This window comes from Rhea pennata, chromosome 23 (genome assembly GCF_028389875.1).
Source record: "Rhea pennata isolate bPtePen1 chromosome 23, bPtePen1.pri, whole genome shotgun sequence".
NCBI classification, from domain to species: domain Eukaryota; kingdom Metazoa; phylum Chordata; class Aves; order Rheiformes; family Rheidae; genus Rhea; species Rhea pennata.
The window spans coordinates 6,222,266-6,242,429 of NC_084685.1; the positions used below are offsets into that span (position 1 = coordinate 6,222,266).

Here is a 20,164-nt window from a genome sequence, read left to right on the forward strand (position 1 = left end):
CAGCGGTGGGGCGAGACAGGAGCCGCCATGTCGCCGCCCCAGCGCCCGCGCGGGGCAGCCCCAAAATGGCGGGGCGGGGGCTGAGACGGCGGGGGCGGGCTGCGGCGAAGGCGGCCGGCCCCCCTTTCCGCCCCTTCCCTCCCTCCCTCCCCGCCTCGCCTCAGGCCGGGCGGGCGGCCGGTCCTCCCCCCCGCTGGCGTCGCTGCAGCGGGCGGCGGGGGTCGCTCCGGGCCGCGCCCGCCGCCGCCTCCTCTCCGCGGCACCGCGGCCCGCTCGCCCCGCCGCCGCCGCGGCTATAAAGAGGCGCCCGCCGCCGGCCGCTGCCTCTCCGCTCGCCGGGCCGCAGCGCGTGAGTCGGTGTCGGGCCCAGCGCTGCCGCCCCGGGGCCGGGATCGGGATCCCGGCGCCGCCACGGAGGCAGGGAGGGCCGGGAGGGCTCGGGGGAAGCGCGGGGGCGCCGGGCGAGCGCGGCCCCGGCCGAGCGCGGCCCCGGCCCGGCGGCCTCCTGCGGCCGCGTGCGATTTACTGCCTGTTTTAAACACCTCTGTGAATATATCCGTAAACCTAAGGGAGGAAACTGCCTTTTAAAAGGCAGATTAATATTAGCAGATATCACAGAGAGGATTATTTTTCCTAATTCCCTCCTCCCCCCCCCTTTTTTTAACCTCAGAAAAATCACGTAAAACAGCCTTGGATCTGGAGAATCGGGAATAAATTATACTGCTACGGGGGGGAAAAAGAGGAGAAGAAAAGAAAAAAGGGGGGGGGGGAGTGCTTTTAAGATTACCAGGACAGTCTTGCCCCGGAGCTGCAGGGGGAAAAGCTGCGGCATCAGGAGACAGCTTTGAATTTCGGCTTTATTTCCGAGCCCCGCTCTCGTGGGAGAAGTCTAACTTTGCTTTTGCCCCTTTCCAGGCCTCCCCTCTGCCTGGCTGCTTTCAGACCCCGGGGCCTGGTGCGGCCACGCGGCCGGCCGCCTCCCCGCGCTGCCGGTGTCCTTCCCCGCTGTGAACCCCTCCGGTGACACCCTGCTTGTGCAGGCCTGCCTTCAGTGAGGTTTTTAAACAGCGTTTTGAGTTTTTGCCTCATTTAGATATTTACTGTAAGCTCTGTTTTAAACCCCCTCCCCCTCCAAGAATAAACCCCCCTTAGTTTGTGGTGGGAGCACGTGCTGGGTGGAAGATGAATACGGCAGCGAGCAGCTACCCGATGGCATCGCTGTACGTGGGTGACCTGCACCCCGATGTCACGGAGGCGATGCTCTATGAAAAGTTCAGCCCTGCTGGGCCTGTCCTCTCCATTCGGGTTTGCAGGGATATGATCACCCGCCGATCCCTAGGCTATGCCTACGTCAACTTCCAGCAGCCAGCAGATGGTAAGTGATATCTATGGCTTTTTCTTTCCCCTTTTCTTTCCTCTAACCCACCCTTTGTTGTTTGTATATACTACCAAGTACCTTTGCAATTATGGTGTGAGTAACCACTTGCTTGCAATTGCAAAGCTAGAACATTTGCTACTTTGTATCTCCAAAATACTTTGCAAATGCAAATCTTGGTAGTACATCTGATAATAGGACTGTTTCTCTTTCACTAACATCAGACTTTGGAGACTTGGGTTTGGTCTGATTCAAATACAAGAATGATCTCCATCATATTGTTTTGTTTTTGTGTAGGTTTAGGATGTCCATCTGGATCTCCAAGCAGTCAGTCCTGGCAGGAAAGCTTTGTAGTAGTCAGCCCTGGTGAAATATTCAGTTTGATTAACTGTCTCTGGCTACCTACCCTCTATAATTTAAGATGGGAGATGTGATTGACTACAGATCACAGTATTTTTGCAAGCAGCCTGGTGTGCCTTCTAGTTTGTGAGGTGATATTCTTATAATAATGGGAAAAAAAGCACAATGTTCAATGCATGTGAAACTGTTATTTCTCATGCAAAATCCATGGTGACTTGCTGTGCCCAAGTTCTCTTTATATACTCTAGTTTGACTCCTATTTGAGTAGGTATTACTGAGCAGCAGAAGCTTATGAAAGATGGGAACAGAAGAGGTCATTCTGGAACGTGTCCTTTCTGGAGGAAAACTGGGTCAGCATTTTCTGCCCTAGATTTCAGAGCCTTCGCTTGTTGGCTGGTGCAAGTGTATTGCTCTGTGTTAGCAACATCTTTATGATACAGACATCTACAGAGATAAAACAAATGTGAACTTTTTCCTTCAATCTAGAATCAGTTCACAACATCAGACTTCAGCTGCACATAAAGTCTCTTATGGTTAGTAGTAGATCATTCTGCTTTACAGTTTCTCAGGTTTGTGGTCTGTTTGTTACATAGGAGAATATATAGACTTTGGATCAGTATCTTTCTAATGTAGAAAATAGAAACAGAACTGCGTTCCTGCAGACTAATAGGGCATATGGGACTGAGCTCTCGCCTTCAGTATGTTATATGATCTTATGTAGTCTGATTGTGAACCTGTGCTGTCCTAGCTTCCATCCTTTATCTCAGGTCAGAGTACCAGCTTCACATCTTTTCTCAGGATGCTGATTTATCTGACAGAGCACTTGTGATCTTTTCCCTTGACAGACTGATAAAATATGCACTGGCTTTCACCCCAGTGCATATTCTCTCATTCATGCAATTCCCAGAAGTGCTTTTTATGTAGGCTAAGCCATTTTGCATTTGAAAAAAAAAAAGGATGGTTTTAAACCTTCTCAGCAAGAAGGAATGAACCTGAGAGGCTGTACAGCTGCACATAGGGTCATCTTCTGCTGTGATAGACCTGTCTGCTCTGACTCCCTCTTATGATACCACCTTGCCTTGATCATGTACTGTACAAGCAAGGCTAGAGTTATCCAGCCGTACCTGCCTTTGTCTAGGCTGTGATCTTTCTCTTTCAAGATAAGAGCCTTTTCTTGTTAAGTACAAAAATTTGGGGTTTGTTCCTATGGTGGCAGTACTGTCTGCATGAGGGCATTCTGAGGAAGGAAGAGTCTATTTCCCAAGAATGCAGAATCAGAAATCCATTTGGAGTCTATTTTACAAATAGTCTGTGAAAAGATGGAGAGTGTTTTCTAGCACTACCCTCGTACCCTCGTAGAGATCAGCTTTGGTTTATTGATTGTTGCTAAGATGCTACAAAATTGCACGTAAAAGTAATCAGCAATTAGGAAACTTTGTGCTCAAAAAACTTTCAGGCAAGTTCTTGCAGACACATTGTTAGTATTTTTAACTTCTTGAATATTTGTTACTATTTCAATGTATAATAGTCTGCTAAGGTGCCAGAGAAATGCAAAAATATGTAAATGCTTCATAAATCTGAGGAAAACTACATCTTAACCATTTTGTATGGAGAAATAGGATGCTGTCCTTACAACCAGAGGAACCAAGCCATGTGGCCATAGAGCAGCTCAGTGTTTCAAAACGAAGTAACAGCCAGGGCACTTTCCAGTTATGCATGACAATGTATGACCTGGAGATTTTCTGTTGTATCCTAAACCTGCTTTGTAGTTCCAGAATGTCCATGCCTAAATTAGTTCAGACCCTACATTTTTCTTTACGTTTTTTTTGCCAGATGATGTAGTGGTGCTTGACGCTGGAAGATGTTACTTTATAGATATGCGTTGTCTAACTGGTAGTCTGCTGCAGAGAGGTTAGATTCTGTGAAAATGAGCTCTACTGCCTTCGACTGCAGTTCTTTGGCATAGTAACTAGTGAATGCTGAACGCTGAATCTGTCATACTGTGATAGGCAGATTAAGAAAATGCTTCAAAGTTCCAGCTAGTGTAGGCTTAGCTATGGTCTTTTATTATTATTTTTTTTTCTAACTGTAAGGCAAGGGAAAGAGAAAAGACTACTTTTTTGAAGAAAAGCTGAATTTCCTTTTTCATGTTTCTCATGCAATTTAATTGTGTTCCTGGGTTTCATAACGTGACAGTCATGAGCATGACAGTTCAGATAATGAAACAGAAACTTTAATATGACTATAAAGATAAGATATTCTGGAACTGCACAGAAAACAGCATATTCCCCAAGCCGAGAAGGAAACTAGAGCTAGGATTAGATAACTGTCTCTGTAAAAGAAAGGTGTACAGAAACATAGATATACTTCTCTTCTGTCCTCCTTAAATGGAATGTAAATGCAGGTGTGAACTTAAAAGGAAAGGATGCTTGCTTGCCTACATCATTTTTATTCTAATTTACAGTTGTAAAGTGATTCAAAGAAATGGAGCTAAAGAGCTTTTGTACTTAACCTCTCATTTCTTAATAAATAGTTTAACTTGTGCTGTGTGTTCTTGTTGTTGGGTCTTTTTTGCTTAATGACATAAAAAGCAAGAAGCCAGAGATTTGTAGGGCAGCTGTCTCTGTAAAGTAAAATTCCCTGTGCAGGTTTTCTAATGGGTAAATCTCACTGTGTGTGGTTCTGTCTTTATGTTGCTGCACCACAGTGACTAATTCCAGTAGTGTTTTAGCCCTTCATCAGAGAGCCTGTAAGAGGGACTAATTCTTGGAGGCCCAAGACAAACCGCAAGAAGTGTTTATAGGTTGTTTTCCTTTATCCAAAAGGCTGTGAAAGAGGAATGAAAAGGAAGCCTGAAAGGGATTAAGTGTGTGTGTGCAATGTTATATATGAGTTGCAGTTGGATCTGCTGGAAGGATGACAGGAACCAGTGGGAGAGAAATAGATACGGGAACTGAAATGGCTGAAGCTTTGTGACTTAAATAGAAGAAAATGAGAAGGTCCTTGCTCAGATTAAGGAAATGAGTTGGATGTCATTAGTCTTGAGTTATTCACATCACTCATGCTGATCCTTTGCAGTTCTCAGGTACTGGTGTGATGTGATTACATTTCCACCTGTGCGTATGGCAGGGTTCCTCAAACTAGAAAATCTATCCAGGGCTTTCTTACTGCACTGCTCACAAGAAATGCTTGAGTGCATTTCAAGCAGTGTATAAAATATGAAGAAACACTAACAAGCTATTGAAACAGTAGCACAGTATCTACCTCTAGATAATAATGCTAGAAAGCATGAAAGAATTGGGGATAAGTTCATAATTAGTGTATACTTAATTGCTAAAGAGTTTCAGAATCCTATCTGATTGCATGCCACTGCTTCATCTGCTCATCAGCTTTCAACAGGAGCCCTGCTTCTGCTGCAAATGGTATATATGGTTAGTTTGTGTCCTTGCCAACACATGCTTCAGGAGGACCTTTCCCTGCTATAAATAAACATTGCCAAATTTGACAAGTTGGACTAAGTTGTCTTCTGCAGTGCCTACTAGAAATGGACTGCTGAAAGAACTGAAGAGTTGAGTTGATTTAAAATAACAGTTGAAGAATAATTTTAGTAAGGCAGTTAATTGAATTTAACACCTTGGACTAAACAGTAGAGTCCTAACAAGCCTAACTTTCATTCTTAAATGATTTTTTTAGTTTTCTTTTTCAAGTCTGACTACTTCAGGAGTAAAGTTCAGCTGAGGGTGTGGGAAGCAGTGGGGAGACTGTTGATAGCACTGCTTCAATTTAAAAAGCAATAACAAAAAGTCATATATTCAAAGCACCTGAAAATTGTTAAGAAATATTTTTCTATGCAGTAGTTTTAAATGATTTTGAAGCAAGGAGTACAGGAGACTTTTGTATGTGATATCCCATTTGAATTCCTGCAGATAGTTCTGTGAAATGTTTTGTCATTGCAGGTAGAGGAAAAATTCAGTATCACATGAAAGGAGAAGGTATTCATGTTGGTATTTTCCTTGAATTTGCTGCTCGTGAAATCCAATAAGCAAATATCTTTGGGTGAAAGTGGGCTGGAAGAACTAAGCCAAACAAAATTAGAAAACCTTGGTTCTGCCCTGTTAATATTCTCTGATTTTTTCCAATGCTTACCTATCTCTCTTTCCTGCCTCATGCTGGGGATTAACGGTCTCTTCTTTTTCTGCTCCCTCCATGCTGGGAGTGTTTGCTGGCATAGAGGTGTCCCAAGCATCTGAATTTTATGAACAGGATCCTAATGTGTGTACGTAATGATCCTTTTAATATGTCAGTAGGTAGCAGAAGTAGACTCGTGGAGGGGGGTTTTGGTGTAGGTTAGAATGGTGTTGCTGAAGTTTTAAAACTTAGAAAAAAAAAAACATTTCCCCGTTTATCAGATAAGATGTATGTTTTTTTTCCCAAGGTTTTGTCCACTCTTGCTGTTATCTTTAGGTTAAGTAACTTAAGAATCATTTTTCTGACCACATGAATTGCAGGGGCTGTGTCATATCTTCTTTCCAGCCAGCCACGTGTTCATGCACGCTTTTCCTGACTGAACTGATAGGGGTGATTCTTTTCTCTTATTATAAATGCATACTGGTAAATGTGAACTTCATGGAAAACAAACAGGTCAAACAGTTATTTTTGTTACTTTCCTTTTTCCCCATTCCTTTCCTTCTGACGAATACAGCAATCTACTTTTATAATAATTAGGAGTATACCTAGTTTATAAAACCCAGGCATTTTGACATTCTTTTCTGATTGCTAAAACATTACTGTCATGTCAATTTGTCTTTTAAACCTGTTGTGTACTTATTAAACATATATAATGACCTTGCTGCAAAGCCCTTCCTTGAAAAATCAAATTTGAAAAGAAAAAAAAAACCCCAAACTAGTTGCAGGAATTGGTAGCCCTATTATCCCAGCTGCCTCCATGAGCTGAGCATAATTCAGAGAAAAGTAGCACCACCATGATGGAAACATTTATTCTTTAACATGTCACAGCAGTCTGTTCTTCTTGACTTCTCTTTGCAGCTGAGCGTGCTCTAGATACCATGAATTTTGATGTGATCAAAGGAAAACCAATTCGCATCATGTGGTCTCAGAGGGATCCTTCCTTGAGGAAGTCAGGGGTTGGGAATGTCTTCATTAAGAACCTGGACAAATCCATTGATAACAAGGCACTTTATGACACATTTTCAGCATTTGGGAATATTCTGTCCTGCAAGGTGAGATGTGGTTACTGCATCCAATTCTATTACAATGGTGACATGATCAGATGCATTCAATGCAGAAAGCAAAAGGGACACTTTGACCAAGAGAGGGATGGGATCCCTAAAAAGGCAGAGTTGACCAAAAGGTGAAGGATTGCTGAAGTTATGTCAAACTTGAGTATCAGGTGTGCCAGTTTGAAACACTGTCTTTTCTGACTCTTGGCAGTAACGTACTCTCCCACGTTGGCATTGTATCTGAGCATGGCAAAAGAAACGGCGTGTGTTCAGAGTTGACAGTTCTGTTTCCTTCCACATGTGCAGGTGGTGTGTGATGAGAATGGCTCTAAGGGCTACGCATTTGTGCACTTTGAGACCCAGGATGCCGCAGATAGAGCCATCGAGAAGATGAACGGCATGCTGCTAAACGACCGCAAAGTGTGAGTGTCACAGCCAGAAGCAGCAACGATCGCATGAACCGTGATGCATCTCGGTATTAACAGGGACACACAAGGCACTGGTTCTCCTGGCCCAAGCCTTGGCCTGCTACCTCTCCACTACAGGGCTGGTGAGTGACCCTGCCCAAGCCATGGCCTGCTATCTCTCCATTACAGGGCTGTTGGGTTTCCCTAACCAAGCCTTGATCTGCTATCTTTCCACTAGTGGGCTGGGGTGGGCTTCTGTGGCCAATACTCTCTCCACTGCAGAGCTGGGTGGGCATCCTTGGCTGCTTCTCTTTGCCATAGGTCAGGTGATTTTTTTTTTCTGGTTGGTCTGTGGCCTTTTTGTCCTTCTCTTTTCCTGTCACCCTTCCTTGTCCCCATTCCCAGTTCCTACTACACACTCATTTTTTGCCTCACTGCAAATCACACATACTTCTTCCATTCTTGAAAACAGCCTGCTTATTGTGTGTCTCCTTTTCCCTTACAGATTTGTTGGGAGATTTAAATCTCGTAAAGAGCGGGAAGCTGAGTTGGGAGCCAAAGCAAAGGAATTTACCAATGTTTATATTAAAAATTTTGGGGATGACATGGATGATGAACGACTGAAGGAGCTCTTCAGCAAATATGGTAAATACAGAAACACTTCTAATGTATCTGAGTGTCATAACTCATGTTAATTTGAAAGTGCTGCTACCATCTGTATGGTTCCACCTGGGTCATTTTGAGGATGAAGAATAGGAAGAGTTGAGATATGGGTAGTTGTGCCAAATGCTGGACAGGAGGCAGAGGCTGACAAACAGATAAGAGAAGGCTAGGGCTATTATATGCAGTTTAATAGTCTCAAAATAGTTTTGTATGATATTTTACTAACCCTGTCCCTTTGTAACAGGTAAGACTCTGAGCGTTAAAGTGATGACAGACCCCACTGGAAAATCCAGAGGCTTTGGCTTTGTGAGTTTTGAAAAGCATGAAGATGCCAACAAGGTATGACCAACTTTTATGTGTCTTGGTTATCCTTATAGAAGAAAAACTTACCTGGATTACCACCGGAGTCTGTTTGTTCATACTGAAATGAGAAAACCACCTGAGGCCTAACCTCTCCTAGGTTTTGGGACTAAAACCCTTTTGTGCTTTACTAGTTTAACATTCAAGAATAAGTTGGCATTTCTCCAGATTACTAGATTCATGCAGAATACAGTAGGATAATCCAGAATATTAATTGCTGAAAGAATACTACAGAAGAGGACTTCAGGAGAAGGAAGATGTCTAGCTGTACCAGCAAGTGTGCTTCTCAAAATTTGGCACTCACTGCAAGAAGGGGTGGGAAATTTACAGATTGCTGTTAGGCCAGCACTTATGGTAAAGTTGTCAGCCTAATAATTTTATTTTGTCTTTAACTAGCCTGCGTTATGCAGGAGCAACACAAAGGGCATACGGCAACCTTGGCTTATCGATTAGCAGACGGGAATATGATATGAGCTTTTCACAGTCGTGCTCTTAACAGAATCAGCTACTGTCTCGTTTCTAGCAGTTGACAATTTTCTCTTTGAACCTTCCATCCAGGCAGTAGAAGAAATGAATGGAAAGGATATCAATGGGAAAATGGTGTTTGTAGGCCGAGCACAGAAGAAAGTGGAGCGCCAGGCAGAACTGAAAAGGAAGTTTGAGCAGCTAAAACAAGAGAGAATCAGTCGGTACCAGGTAACAATCTATTCCTTTTCTGAATTTAAGTATCAATGCTGGTAGACTTTAGAGGAATTGGCTAAGGAGCCATTCACTATCCTGTGGGATTTTTCATCCTGCAAGTTAACATATAAAGGTAACTCCATGGTTATTTGGGGGCAAAAGGGATATCAGAGCATAGTCTTGATGTTGTGATAAGATGTTTAAGAGCATATAAGAAAACATGTGTAATGCAGTCTCCATTGCCTTCAAATGGGAATACCTGAAAGAACGGGAAGAGACAATGTAATCCTATATTGTTGTCTCTAATTTATGGTGGACTATATTGCACTAGAGATTGCATCTGAATCTTTCCCACTCCTTGCGGTATAGTGCTGGACTGGGGACACATGATGCAACAGGAAAGCAGAGGAAATCCAGACAAACTCCCTTTCACCACAGTGGAACTTGTCTCTACACCTTTGCAACATCTATTGCCTTCAGTTTTGAGGGTACAGAAGAAGTTTTGCTAAACTAATGTTTTTAAACAAATTAACAGGCTTGGGAGGTGGCTGTTAACAGTCAATGTGCTCAAGATTTTTTGTTATTGATATGGATGTCTTATGTATACTATTCTTTCCCTTCTAGGGAGTTAACCTGTACATTAAAAACCTAGATGACACTATAGATGATGAAAAACTGAGGAAGGAGTTCTCACCTTTTGGCTCAATAACAAGTGCCAAGGTATTGTGGGCTTTTGCGATATTGGATTTCCAGGCCTGAGGAAGGGACTGGTATCTGACATGAGATGAGGTTCAAGGGCAGTTCTTTTATCCCCTGGTCATTTGAGTTCTGAGAACATCTGGATTAGTAAATATGCAGATTTCAGCAGATGGAGGCAGGATTTCACTAATAACTTGTTCTCATTGCCTGACCAAAAGAGGAGGCAGGAAATGGCAAATGTACTTGTTTGAGATTACTCCTATAAGCGTGAGATGGCTCTTGACTGCATTCCCCTACATACATCTAAAGGTTGCACCTGATCTTTCCCATTCCTTACTGCTCAGTGTGGGCCTGGAAACACATGCTTATGGAAAAGCGGAGTAAATCCAGACTGATGTGTCCTCTTTCATGAGTACTTGTCTCTACAGTTCTGTCCTACTGGAGAATCTGACATTTCCTTAGGATGGAAAAATATGGATTCCTAGGCTTAGTTCTTGTAGTACTGCTCCACTAGCAATTGATTTTTTTTTCTTTTTTTTTTTTACTGCAGGTGATGCTGGAAGATGGACGGAGCAAAGGGTTTGGCTTTGTCTGTTTCTCCTCTCCAGAGGAAGCTACGAAAGCTGTAACAGAGATGAATGGGCGAATTGTGGGCTCAAAGCCATTGTATGTTGCACTTGCACAAAGGAAAGAAGAGCGAAAGGCCCATCTAACTAATCAGTACATGCAACGCATTGCTGGGATGAGAGCCTTGCCTGCCAACACAATCATTAACCAGTTTCAACCTGCTGCTGGGGGATATTTCATGCCTGCTGTGCCCCAGGTAAGCTGAGCTGAGTTAATGTGGTTTTATGGATGCTCTAACTTGGCTTGCACCTTAGGCTTAGCAGGCTTACTGCAGTTGAACCATTCTTGTGCCTCTAACTAAGCAAGCAGCTCCTAATGAGAGGTGCAGAGTCAGTGGAGTTAATTCTATGGCTTCTGAGCTGCTTGCTCTCTTAGGTGAATTGAGTGAGTCCTGGGATCAACTGCCAAAACGTATTGTCTACAGTGTTTGTTACTCACTTAGATATTCCCTCTGAGCTTATCTCATCTCTTTTTAGGCTCAGAGCAGACCCACTTACTATGCACCCAATCAAATGACGCAGATGAGACCTAACCCACGCTGGCAGCAAGGGGGAAGACCTCAAGGTGAGCATGCTAGAGGCAGTGCTTTGATTGTATGACCCTTTTGGCTGTACTTTCCAACAAGAACAGTGCATGCTTTCCTTTCCGTGCACAGCCACAGCCTGCTGCTTGTAGCTAACTGTCCCGATTGCCAGTCGATTATTTTTTTTGAGGATTTTCCCTTGTTTCTTCCATTAGGCTTTCAGGGAATGCAGAATGCCATGCGCCAGTCTGGACCACGGCCAGCACTGCGCCATCTAGCCCCTGCTGGCAATGCTCCGGCCTCTCGTGGCCTCCCTGCTGCTGCCCAGCGAGTTGGTAAGGTGTCTGCCTTCCAGACTCTCCTCGTCATTCACAGGGGAGGAGGAGGCATTAGGAGTTGACTTTTACTTCAGGAGATGGTTGTCAGATGTGGATAACAGAAGGCTGCCTGGAGCAAGGGGCAGAGACAGCACCTGAATCTTTCCCATTCTTTGCTGTGCAGTGCAGGTCTGGGGACAGTTGGTGCTACAGCAAAGCAGCGGAAATCCAGATGGGTTGCTGTCCTTTCACCTTGAACTCATCTCTACAACTCTGCAACACTTACCACTCAGAAAATGACTCTGTAGATAATGGGTGTTTTCAAAGTAAAGCATCCAAATTCACTTGCTTTTAAGACATTTTCTACTTATTCTCTGCAATAAAGTGTAGAATCCATGGCTTAGTGTTAGGGAGGACAACTCCTTTCTAAAGAAGCCAGTGGGTTTTTGGAGACCAGGTTCTAAACCAGTATTAGACTGTGCAGTGCATAATTAAAGTTCAACAGTTAATACCAGACATCTCAATTTGCGTGCTGCACATTGCTGTGGGTGTGTAATTCTGTCCTACTCTTCTTTTTCAGGCGTTGCTACTGCAGCACAGAATTTAGCTCCTCGTCCGCCAGTAGCTGCCCCCGCTCCCCGAGCAGTTCCTCCTTATAAATATGCCTCAAGTGTCCGCAGCCCACATCCAGCTGTACAGCCTTTGCAGGTAACACAATGCTCTGCTCTGAGAAGTCTGTAGTTAACTGCAGTCCAACAGGTTTTGCACATGTATGAAGTGTTTTTGCAGGAACTCCAGGCTACTTTTTATAATCCAGACAGGGATCAGAAACTGGGATTGAGAAAAATGGCAGTTGTCCTCCCATACCTCTGCTGGGGGCAACTTAATTGATCCATCTGTCTTACTCTTCTAAGCCCTTTTTTATTGAGCTTTTCTACAAGGATATTCTTTGCTCTCACACTTTTGCTAGCTTTCATTCTCTCTCATCTCTTTGCCGAATTCTCACTAGGGTATCATTGAAGGTACAGCTTGCCTCTCTGTGTACACTGCTGCATTGTACAAAAAGGAGACAGGAGTGTTTCTTTCTCTGTCATGACATTTGTCTTATAGTGCAAGGTAGAGTTTTTATAATCTAGGATATTTACAAGCTGTGTGCCCTTGTGCAACGTTCTAGTTTTTGAGAGCTGGACTTGGAGCGTGTTTGTCCGCAAAGGGCACCTTATCTGCCCTTTTCTGAAACTGCTGTGAACCTTAGATTGCTATGTTTTAGAGGAAGGAGGGCCTACCTTATTGTCTTTAAATATGAAACAATCAGTCTAGCATTTATTTCTGAAACCTCATTTTGCCCTTCTGTAGGCACCTCAGCCTGCAGTACATGTGCAGGGACAGGAACCACTAACGGCCTCCATGCTGGCTGCTGCCCCTCCCCAGGAGCAGAAACAGATGTTGGGTAAGTGAAACTCCAGTTTTTAGATGCTTCTTACTTTGGAAATCCCCTCAGGTTTCAGAATATTTCGATTGAGACTAGCCTGTCTGAACTGTTCTTTTTCTAGGAGAGCGTTTATTCCCTCTAATTCAAGCTATGCATCCCAGCCTTGCAGGGAAGATCACAGGAATGCTGTTAGAGATTGACAACTCGGAGCTGCTGCACATGCTAGAGTCTCCAGAGTCCCTTCGGTCAAAGGTGAATTGGCCTGTTCCTTCAGAGGGGGTGTGGATGGGGACACCTTGGTCAAGAGAACAGCTCTCACTCTAACTTGTCCACCCAAGGTGGAGGAGGCTGTTGCAGTGTTGCAGGCTCATCAAGCCAAGAAAGAAGCTGCCCAGAAGGTGGGCGTGGTTGCTGCTACCTCTTAAACCAGGAAGACTGGTGAGTGTCTAGTCCTCAGCTTCAGCTAAGTTTCCAGAATCAAAAAATAAAGTGTTATAGTTAGTGCCTGTAGCCTGTCTTGAAGCCTCTGTGTAGGTCCTGGTGCAGCTCTGTCTGTTTTTAAATCTACTTTTTGAAAGACTGATCATTATGGTAAAAGTTGTAGAAGTATACTTCAATAATCTCATATCTAAGCATCAGAAAAATGTTGCATGGGTTCTTGAAGTGTTCCTAGCAATTGACATATCAAGGAAGGATAGTATATTGAGATGAGGCTTCTGAAGCTGCTAATCGAGGAAATAAGGTAAAAGACACACAAGACATTTCAGTGACTTCAAGGCTAAATAGGCTTCTAACACCAATTCCTTATCCTGACAATCATTTACCTGCAGTATATTAAAGTACTTGTGTCAGGAATGTTATTTAATTGCATAGGTATGGCCAAGCAAGTGCTGTCTGTGTTCAGTGTTGACTCTTGTTTGACTTCTGAATAAGGTTTTTGATTCGTTGCCCTTTTTGCTTTGGTTGATGAATTTTTCCATATGGATTTGTCTGGAATTACTATGAACACGTGGAGCACTTCTTGTGAAGTTGTTCTGGTCAGATGTCACTGTAAGATGTCACGGCTCCAAATGATGGTCAAGAATGATGAAGGTTCTTGAATTTCATTAGTAAATTTCCAAGTGGATCCACTGATTAGCTTCTCTGAAGAATGTGAATCTTATCAAATTATCAGCAGTGAATACTATCCAGAACTGAAAAACAAATTCTTGCAAATTATACTGGAATCCTTATGGTTTATAATGCTGGATATTTCACTAACCTAGTGTGAACTATGCCACATGCAGGTAACTTGTCTTCTTTTATTACAGGGTGCAAAGAAGCCAAATAACCCTTCATAGACATCAGCTCAAGATGTTTGAAGATTCTTCACTGTCCTGCAGATCTCAAATGCCATGCATCGTATCACATAGTTATATTGCATTTTGTAAATTAATCTTTAAAATCTTATTTAAAAAGCCAACTCCATGAAGCTCTAGATTTCCAAAAGCAGAATTAAGTTTGCAAGTTTCTTCTTTATGGTCAGGACAGAGTTAGCCTTTGTCTTTTTAAGCAGGACATTGAGGATTTCTGATTGAAAGTTTTTTGTGGTTTTGGTTTTAACTGAACAATCCAGGTTGGAAAGTCTGGAAAGCATTTATCAATAAAGGAATAAAAACTTTCACTACATTTCTTTTCTCTAGAATGTAATAAGCTACATCACACTAATTTATCAAATTGAACTGGCAGGTAGTTGTCACATGACTGATATGTTAAACTGACTGAATCAAGTTATTCTGCTTGTTAACTTTGGACAATCAGTGCTTTGGAGCAACTGTGCTGAAGTTCTGCCAGAGGATGATTGTGTTGGGTTTGGTTAGTGTCCAAAGGGTGACTCTAACCAACTGGGACTATAATAGAAGGCAACGGGAGGTATTTTTCAAGTGAAGCATGAAGGAGGTTTCGATCACTTTTTGTCCTCTGGAGGAGAGGAAATTCTCTCCTGTTCTTCAGGTATATTCTTCCTACGCATTCAGCTGGATGTTTTATTTTAGTGGTTCTGTTATTAGTCTGGCTATTTTACGCTCTACAGGGTGAGGTTTGTAAATGCTTTGTAAAACACTTTGGGTGATCCTTCTGAGATAAAAAGTACTTTTCAGATAAGTATATAGAATGCAGTACTGCTAAGTAGTCAGGGCTGACTGCTCTTTCCCTCAGGAGCTCGAAAGAAAAATACCCAAAGCAAGGGGGCTCGCTGAAAGGACGCTTCGGTGCCCTGCAGATGGAGAACGGCTGCTCCCTAGCGGAACTGAGGCTGAATTCAGACTTGTAAAAAAAACACTGGAAGCTGGGGAAGGGGAATGTCCTAGAAAAGCAGAAAGGCTTCTCATTCGCAATGTAAACGCTACTTTGCCTATCTGTCTTGTTCTTTAAGAGCAGCTGACAGTAGTAAAATATGCAAGAATATCACTTGGAAATCTGGACATAGCCTAGGCCAAGCTGCTCTGGCCCGACTGGGGCGGTGCAGGGAGGCCGAGCTGGTGCCTGCTCGCCGGTGCCTGCTCGCTGCTTACAGCGGGTGACCGAGCTGCCGCCTGCCCCGACGTGCGGCCGAGGTTCAGGCTCAGGCCACCCGCGCGCTGTCACTGCAGCCCCGCAGCCGACCGCTGCTCGCCCGGACCGCTTGACAGCGGCGTAAAAGCGGGGCTGCAGCCGCCCGCGGGGCGGGAAATACGGCAACAGCCCCTCGCGCGTGGGAGGCAGCGCGTGGGAGGCAGCGCCGGGCCGCCGCGGGGCCGCCGCGGGGCCGGCGCCGTCGGGGCGGAGCCGCCGTGCGGTTCCGGGGCAGGGGCCGGGCGGAGGCTGCCGGGGAGGGAAGATGGCCACCACCAAGCGGGTGCTGTACGTGGGTGAGCGCCGGGGCCGGCGGGCGGGGGGCGCGGGCCGTCCCCGCCGGGGCAGCCCCGGGGGGGCGGGCGGGCGGGCGGTAACGTGCTGTGCGCCCCGCAGGCGGGCTGGCCGAGGAGGTGGACGAGAAGGTGCTTCACGCCGCCTTCATCCCCTTCGGAGACATCACCGACATCCAGATCCCGCTGGACTACGAGACCGGTGCGTGGCCCAGGGCGGGGGGCGGCGAGGAGGGGGCTCGCCGGGGTCCCTGCTCCAGCCTGGGGCTAGCGGCCTCGTCCTGGGGCTTGTGGCTTCACCCCAGGGCTCCTGGTTTCGTCCCCGGGGCTACCAGTTTCACCCCCAGCCCCAACTACCATGTCCCAAGGCTCAGTTTTTTATCCTGGGGCTCGCAGTTCGCCCCTGGGGCTTATGGCCTCATCCCGGGGCTCCTCACCTCATCCCGGGGCTCAGCACTTCATCGTGGGACTGGCCACCTGGTCCTCAGGCTCGGTTCTTCATCCCAGGGCTCCTCACCTCATCCTGGAGCTCAGCACTTCATTCTGGGGTTGGCTGCCTCATCCTGGGACTCAGTTCATCCTCCCAGGGCTTTTCACCTTATCCTGGGGCTCATCGCTTCATCTTGGGGTTGGCCATCTCATCCTGGAGTTCATGGCCTGGGCCTGAGTCTGGCCACCTAGTCTGGGGCTCCTCATCTCACGCTGGACTCACCACTTCATCCCAGAGCTCACGTCTTCATCTCTGCTCCCTGTGACTGCTCGTTTTTCTGTCCGCAGAAAAGCACCGAGGATTTGCCTTCATTGAATTTGAGCTGGCAGAGGTGAGAAATGGGCAAATACTTGAGCAATTTGAAATCTCTTCTTCCTCCCCTGGCATTTTGGACTAAACGTTCCTCTGGCTGAAGGCAGCAGGAGTCTTGCAGTTGACCTAAGCAGGTGCAGGTTACCTATTGCAGCTGTGGACCGTTCTCCAGTAGCTGCAGTTGAGTCACTGCTCTGCCTTTCCAGGTTCCCAGCTTTCCTATTTTATTCTGGGCTGAAGCATGGCCACTCCTGGTCCAAAACACCCACCTGCTTTCCCTAGAGCTCAGTTTCTCTTCAGCAGCAGTGGGTGGGTCCTCGACTTGGTTGGAGCATGGGGTGTCGTGATCTATCCTGGGCTACATTAGGCAAGACCTCTCTCCTCCTCTCCCAAATATCGGTGTAGATGACCAAGTATTTTACGTAAAAAGAAGTGAAGAAATGGCAATAATGATCTTCTTTCCCTCTTTCTACAGGATGCTGCAGCAGCTATTGACAACATGGTATGGTCTCTGCTCCCATCTGCATGCTGAATGTTGTCGTGGAAAGTGTAGCTGCTGCTCTGCTCCTCGCAGCCTGGGGCTTCGCCGTCCTCCCAGCAGGAACAAGGCAGATTGGTTTAGAAATGCCTGTTGGGCTCTTGTCTCCTAAGTCCGCGTGCCCGACGATGCACCACTCCCAGGAGGGGAAGGAGAGCACAGGAGCAGTCCCACCACCGAGCTGTCCTGGGCGGCCGGTGTTGGGAACGAACACAAGCCAGAAATAATCCCAGCAGGGTTTAGTGGCAGCGCTGGATGTGTGTAATGTCAGTGAAGCTGTCTGCAAAAACGGGGCGGGTGCTGCTTCTGGTGTGGCCCCGGGGGGCGAGGGCCCGTGCTCGGGTGTTGCTGTGGACCAGGTCCTTGCCCGTTGTGTTCATCCCTGCTTCATTTGCCTGTTTGTTGTTGCCTGCGGTCTGGTTGCAAGGTCTGGGACCCTCAGTCCTAAATCAGGAGGAGGGAGTGAAAGGAAACTTTCTCTGACTCCTACAGAGATCTGTTGGGGGGAGACAGCAATTTTTTACCTTTTGGTGGGCTTTGTTTTGTTCTTCCTCTACAGAATGAGTCTGAGCTCTTTGGCAGGACAATCCGTGTGAACTTGGCCAAGCCAATGCGGATTAAAGAAGGATCGTCAAGGCCCGGTGAGTTGGGGCTTAGGAGAGGGAAACAACCCCGCGAACAGCTCAGAGCCTCGCGCTTGCTCCGAGCATCGGCCTTCCTTTCTGCTCTCTGTTACTCCCCCGCTGGCCGGGGTGCCGTGGGTGAGGGTATCCGCACGCCTCGTCTTTCGGGGTGGGCTGCTGCCAGCCGCGTGCTCCCGCGCCGTCGGTGCTGCCCGGGCCGTGCTGAGCTCCGACCCTGCGCGCGCTCGTGCGTGGCCGTTGGGTTCGGCTCCCCGGCTCTGACCCTTCCTTCTGCTGTCGCAGTCTGGTCGGACGACGACTGGCTCAAGAAGTTTTCGGGGAAGACTCTGGAGGAGAACACGGAGGAGGGGGGAGCAGAGGCCCCCAAGCCAGAAACGCAGGAGGTAGGAAAAATAAATGAGCCAAAAGCAAGGGGGGGTCTCCCCTGAGCGGAGGAGGGAACAGTAGCTGGAGCTGCCTGTATCCCCCCGTGCTAGTTGAATGTCGTTGTGGGGTGGGTAAATCATCACTTGGGTATCTCTGGGTCCTGTGAGCTGTCAGGAACATGGAGCCAAGAGTGAGTGGTGGCCTTGGGCAGAGCCTGTGTTCCCCAAAATGCAGAGCGCCATGAAGGTACTGCAGTTTTCTGCCCTGTTAGGCTGCCACTGCTTACGTTTTTGGGGGAGTTTTGAAGATATCTCCTCAGTTTCTGCTGTACTGAAGGCTGAGAGCTTGGGGCCGGTCATCTCTGGAGAGAGAGCACAGGAAAACTTGCTTTTTCCTTTTGCTGCCCAGGGTGAACCCCCTGCTAAGAAATCCCGAGCCAACCCTCAGGTTTACATGGACATCAAGATTGACAACAAACCTGCCGGGCGGCTCCGGATCCTCCTGCGCTCGGATGTGGTACCCATGACCGTAGGTGAGGAGAGGGTCAGCTTCTCTGGTGTTGCTGCTTCAAACGGCGATACGACTCTCACTTCTCTGTCCCCTGCTCCAAGCAGAAAATTTCCGCTGCCTCTGCACCCACGAGAAAGGCTTTGGCTTCAAAGGGAGCAGCTTCCACCGCATCATCCCCCAGTTCATGTGTCAAGCTGGAGACTTCACCAACCACAACGGCACCGGAGGCAAATCCATCTATGGGAAGAAGTTTGATGATGAGAACTTCATTCTGAAGCACACGGGGCCAGGTAGGGCCAGCTGCGACTGCCCGGAGCGGGCTCCTGGGGATCGGACGAGCTCCTAGTCCCTCGGGTGGACCTCCATCATTATCTGCAAAAGCAATGGGGCACCGCCAGCATCTCGCTGCCAGAGGGCTGTAGACTTAGCCTGGAAGGAGAAGAGGGCTTTCTTCTGTCACTTATTCCAGCCGCTGCCCCTCGGTGGAGGCTGTCTCGGGGAGGGCTGGCGGCGTGCTGGCCAGGTGCCTGTGCACCGAGCAACGGGTAGATCTTAGAAGTGAAGTGTTTAGCCGGGAGCTCAAAATGGCTCAACACCATCAAAGGCAAAATTTGGTTTGTCTTAACCCAGCCTGGGTTGACACTAAGAGCCCCAAATCGAGCTCTGTATTGGCCAAACGCTTCCCCTGCTGCGTAAGCTGGTGTGATCGGATGGTTGTGCATCACCTACATCCAGCAAGCAGAGACGCGTGATTCTCTTGCTCTCCGTGAGCTCTTTTACATTCCACTATTTTAGTAACAGAGACAGAGTCCCAAAGCTGCTTTCCTGTTCCATTTTAAGGGAAGAATGTCATGGTAAAAAAAATACGAGCACTAGAAAAGCAGCAAAAACTGAGCAAGTTCATCTCCTTTGCAAACACCTTTTCTATTACTGCAGCTAACAAAAAGACTAACAGTCATCTCTAACGCCTTTTCCAGCTTTCATGCCTGGAAGCGCTGCTCTGCGTAATGCATTTCCACCAGTTTCTATGGAGTTTAGTTTGCAGAGACACTCCTAAAACTGGCAGCATTCTGCGGGGCCTGGGAAGGGGTTTTGGGGAGGGCTCTGCCAGCAGGTCACGCGCTGGGGCTCCTGGCGCCCACCCTCGCGATGACGCCGAGGTTTCTGACCGCAGGGCTGTTATCGATGGCAAACTCCGGCCCGAACACCAACGGCTCCCAGTTCTTCATCACGTGCGATAAAACAGATTGGCTGGACGGGAAGCACGTGGTGTTCGGCGAGGTGACGGAGGGCATGGACGTGGTGCGGCAGATCGAGGTGGGAGCCGGCAGCGGGCGGGCCGCGGCCGTGCCCGGCTCGCTGCTGCTGCCCTTCGCCTTCAGGCTTGTCCCTGCTCTTTTCTTTAAGGCTCAAGGTACGAAAGACGGGAAGCCGAAGCAGAAGGTGATCATCTCGGACTGCGGGGAGTACGCGTGAGCTCGGCCCGCGCGCGCGCGCGCGGCGGGATGGGGGCGGCCGGCTCCAGCCCAGCCGGGAGGCTCGGGGAGCCCCCGCGGGAGCAGCTCTGCTGGGGCGGCGGATAAAGACTCTCTACTTAATGAAAAAGAATAAAACCTAGTTTTAAAAATACCGAGGAGCCAACCCTGATGTTTGAGTGGGGCCGGCCCTCGTACCGTGCTCCTCCCCCTTAAAAAAAAGAAAAAATATATATATATATATCATCACCCGGACCTAG

At 47.2% G+C, this 20,164-nt stretch overlaps 2 protein-coding genes and 3 non-coding genes across 7 annotated transcripts; all 5 read left to right on the forward strand.

The window, feature by feature from the left end:
* Positions 1–261: 261 nt before the first annotated feature.
* Positions 262–14,352, forward strand: PABPC4 (poly(A) binding protein cytoplasmic 4). 2 transcript variants are annotated; one of them, XM_062594303.1, is made up of 16 exons: positions 262–349; positions 916–1,375; positions 6,782–6,975; positions 7,282–7,397; positions 7,888–8,027; positions 8,290–8,384; positions 8,964–9,101; positions 9,711–9,806; positions 10,336–10,608; positions 10,889–10,976; positions 11,151–11,270; positions 11,833–11,960; positions 12,609–12,702; positions 12,806–12,936; positions 13,023–13,122; positions 13,995–14,352. In XM_062594303.1, the coding sequence occupies exons 2-15, from the start codon at positions 1,183–1,185 to the stop codon at positions 13,107–13,109; spliced, it is 1,893 nt and encodes a 630-aa protein (XP_062450287.1). In that variant the 5' UTR covers positions 262–349; positions 916–1,182; the 3' UTR covers positions 13,110–13,122; positions 13,995–14,352. The 2 variants fall into 2 exon arrangements, with proteins under 2 accessions (XP_062450287.1, XP_062450288.1); XM_062594304.1 differs by having other exon boundaries at positions 281–349; positions 1,137–1,375.
* On the forward strand, positions 9,423–9,555 carry LOC134150451 (small nucleolar RNA SNORA55). Its single transcript, XR_009960651.1, has one exon. It is a non-coding gene; the product is annotated as a small nucleolar RNA SNORA55 (small nucleolar RNA).
* On the forward strand, positions 10,098–10,226 carry LOC134150453 (small nucleolar RNA SNORA55). The gene has a single exon (XR_009960652.1). It is a non-coding gene; the product is annotated as a small nucleolar RNA SNORA55 (small nucleolar RNA).
* Positions 11,404–11,536, forward strand: LOC134150450 (small nucleolar RNA SNORA55). The gene has a single exon (XR_009960650.1). It is a non-coding gene; the product is annotated as a small nucleolar RNA SNORA55 (small nucleolar RNA).
* A 1,160-nt stretch (positions 14,353–15,512) lies between the features above and the next one.
* On the forward strand, positions 15,513–20,058 carry PPIE (peptidylprolyl isomerase E). 2 transcript variants are annotated; one of them, XM_062594305.1, is made up of 10 exons: positions 15,513–15,572; positions 15,673–15,771; positions 16,347–16,390; positions 16,847–16,873; positions 17,469–17,550; positions 17,836–17,936; positions 18,328–18,451; positions 18,534–18,719; positions 19,604–19,746; positions 19,837–20,058. In XM_062594305.1, exons 1-10 carry the CDS (start codon positions 15,542–15,544, stop codon positions 19,903–19,905), a joined length of 906 nt encoding a protein of 301 aa, XP_062450289.1. In that variant the 5' UTR covers positions 15,513–15,541; the 3' UTR covers positions 19,906–20,058. The 2 variants fall into 2 exon arrangements, with proteins under 2 accessions (XP_062450289.1, XP_062450290.1); XM_062594306.1 differs by having other exon boundaries at positions 19,604–19,710.
* The last annotated feature ends 106 nt before the right edge of the window (positions 20,059–20,164 follow it).

Coding starts and splice junctions, on each gene's coding strand:
- PABPC4 (XM_062594303.1), top strand. CDS start 1,183: ATGAATACGGCAGCGAGCAGCTACCCGATGGCATCGCTGTACGTGGGT. Junction 11,271..11,832: donor TGCTGCTGCCCAGCGAGTTG/GTAAGGTGTCTG, acceptor CTTCTTTTTCAG/GCGTTGCTACTGCAGCACAG. Junction 11,961..12,608: donor CAGCTGTACAGCCTTTGCAG/GTAACACAATGC, acceptor GCCCTTCTGTAG/GCACCTCAGCCTGCAGTACA.
- PPIE (XM_062594305.1), top strand. CDS start 15,542: ATGGCCACCACCAAGCGGGTGCTGTACGTGG. Junction 17,937..18,327: donor CCAAGCCAGAAACGCAGGAG/GTAGGAAAAATA, acceptor TTTGCTGCCCAG/GGTGAACCCCCTGCTAAGAA. Junction 18,720..19,603: donor TCTGAAGCACACGGGGCCAG/GTAGGGCCAGCT, acceptor TTCTGACCGCAG/GGCTGTTATCGATGGCAAAC.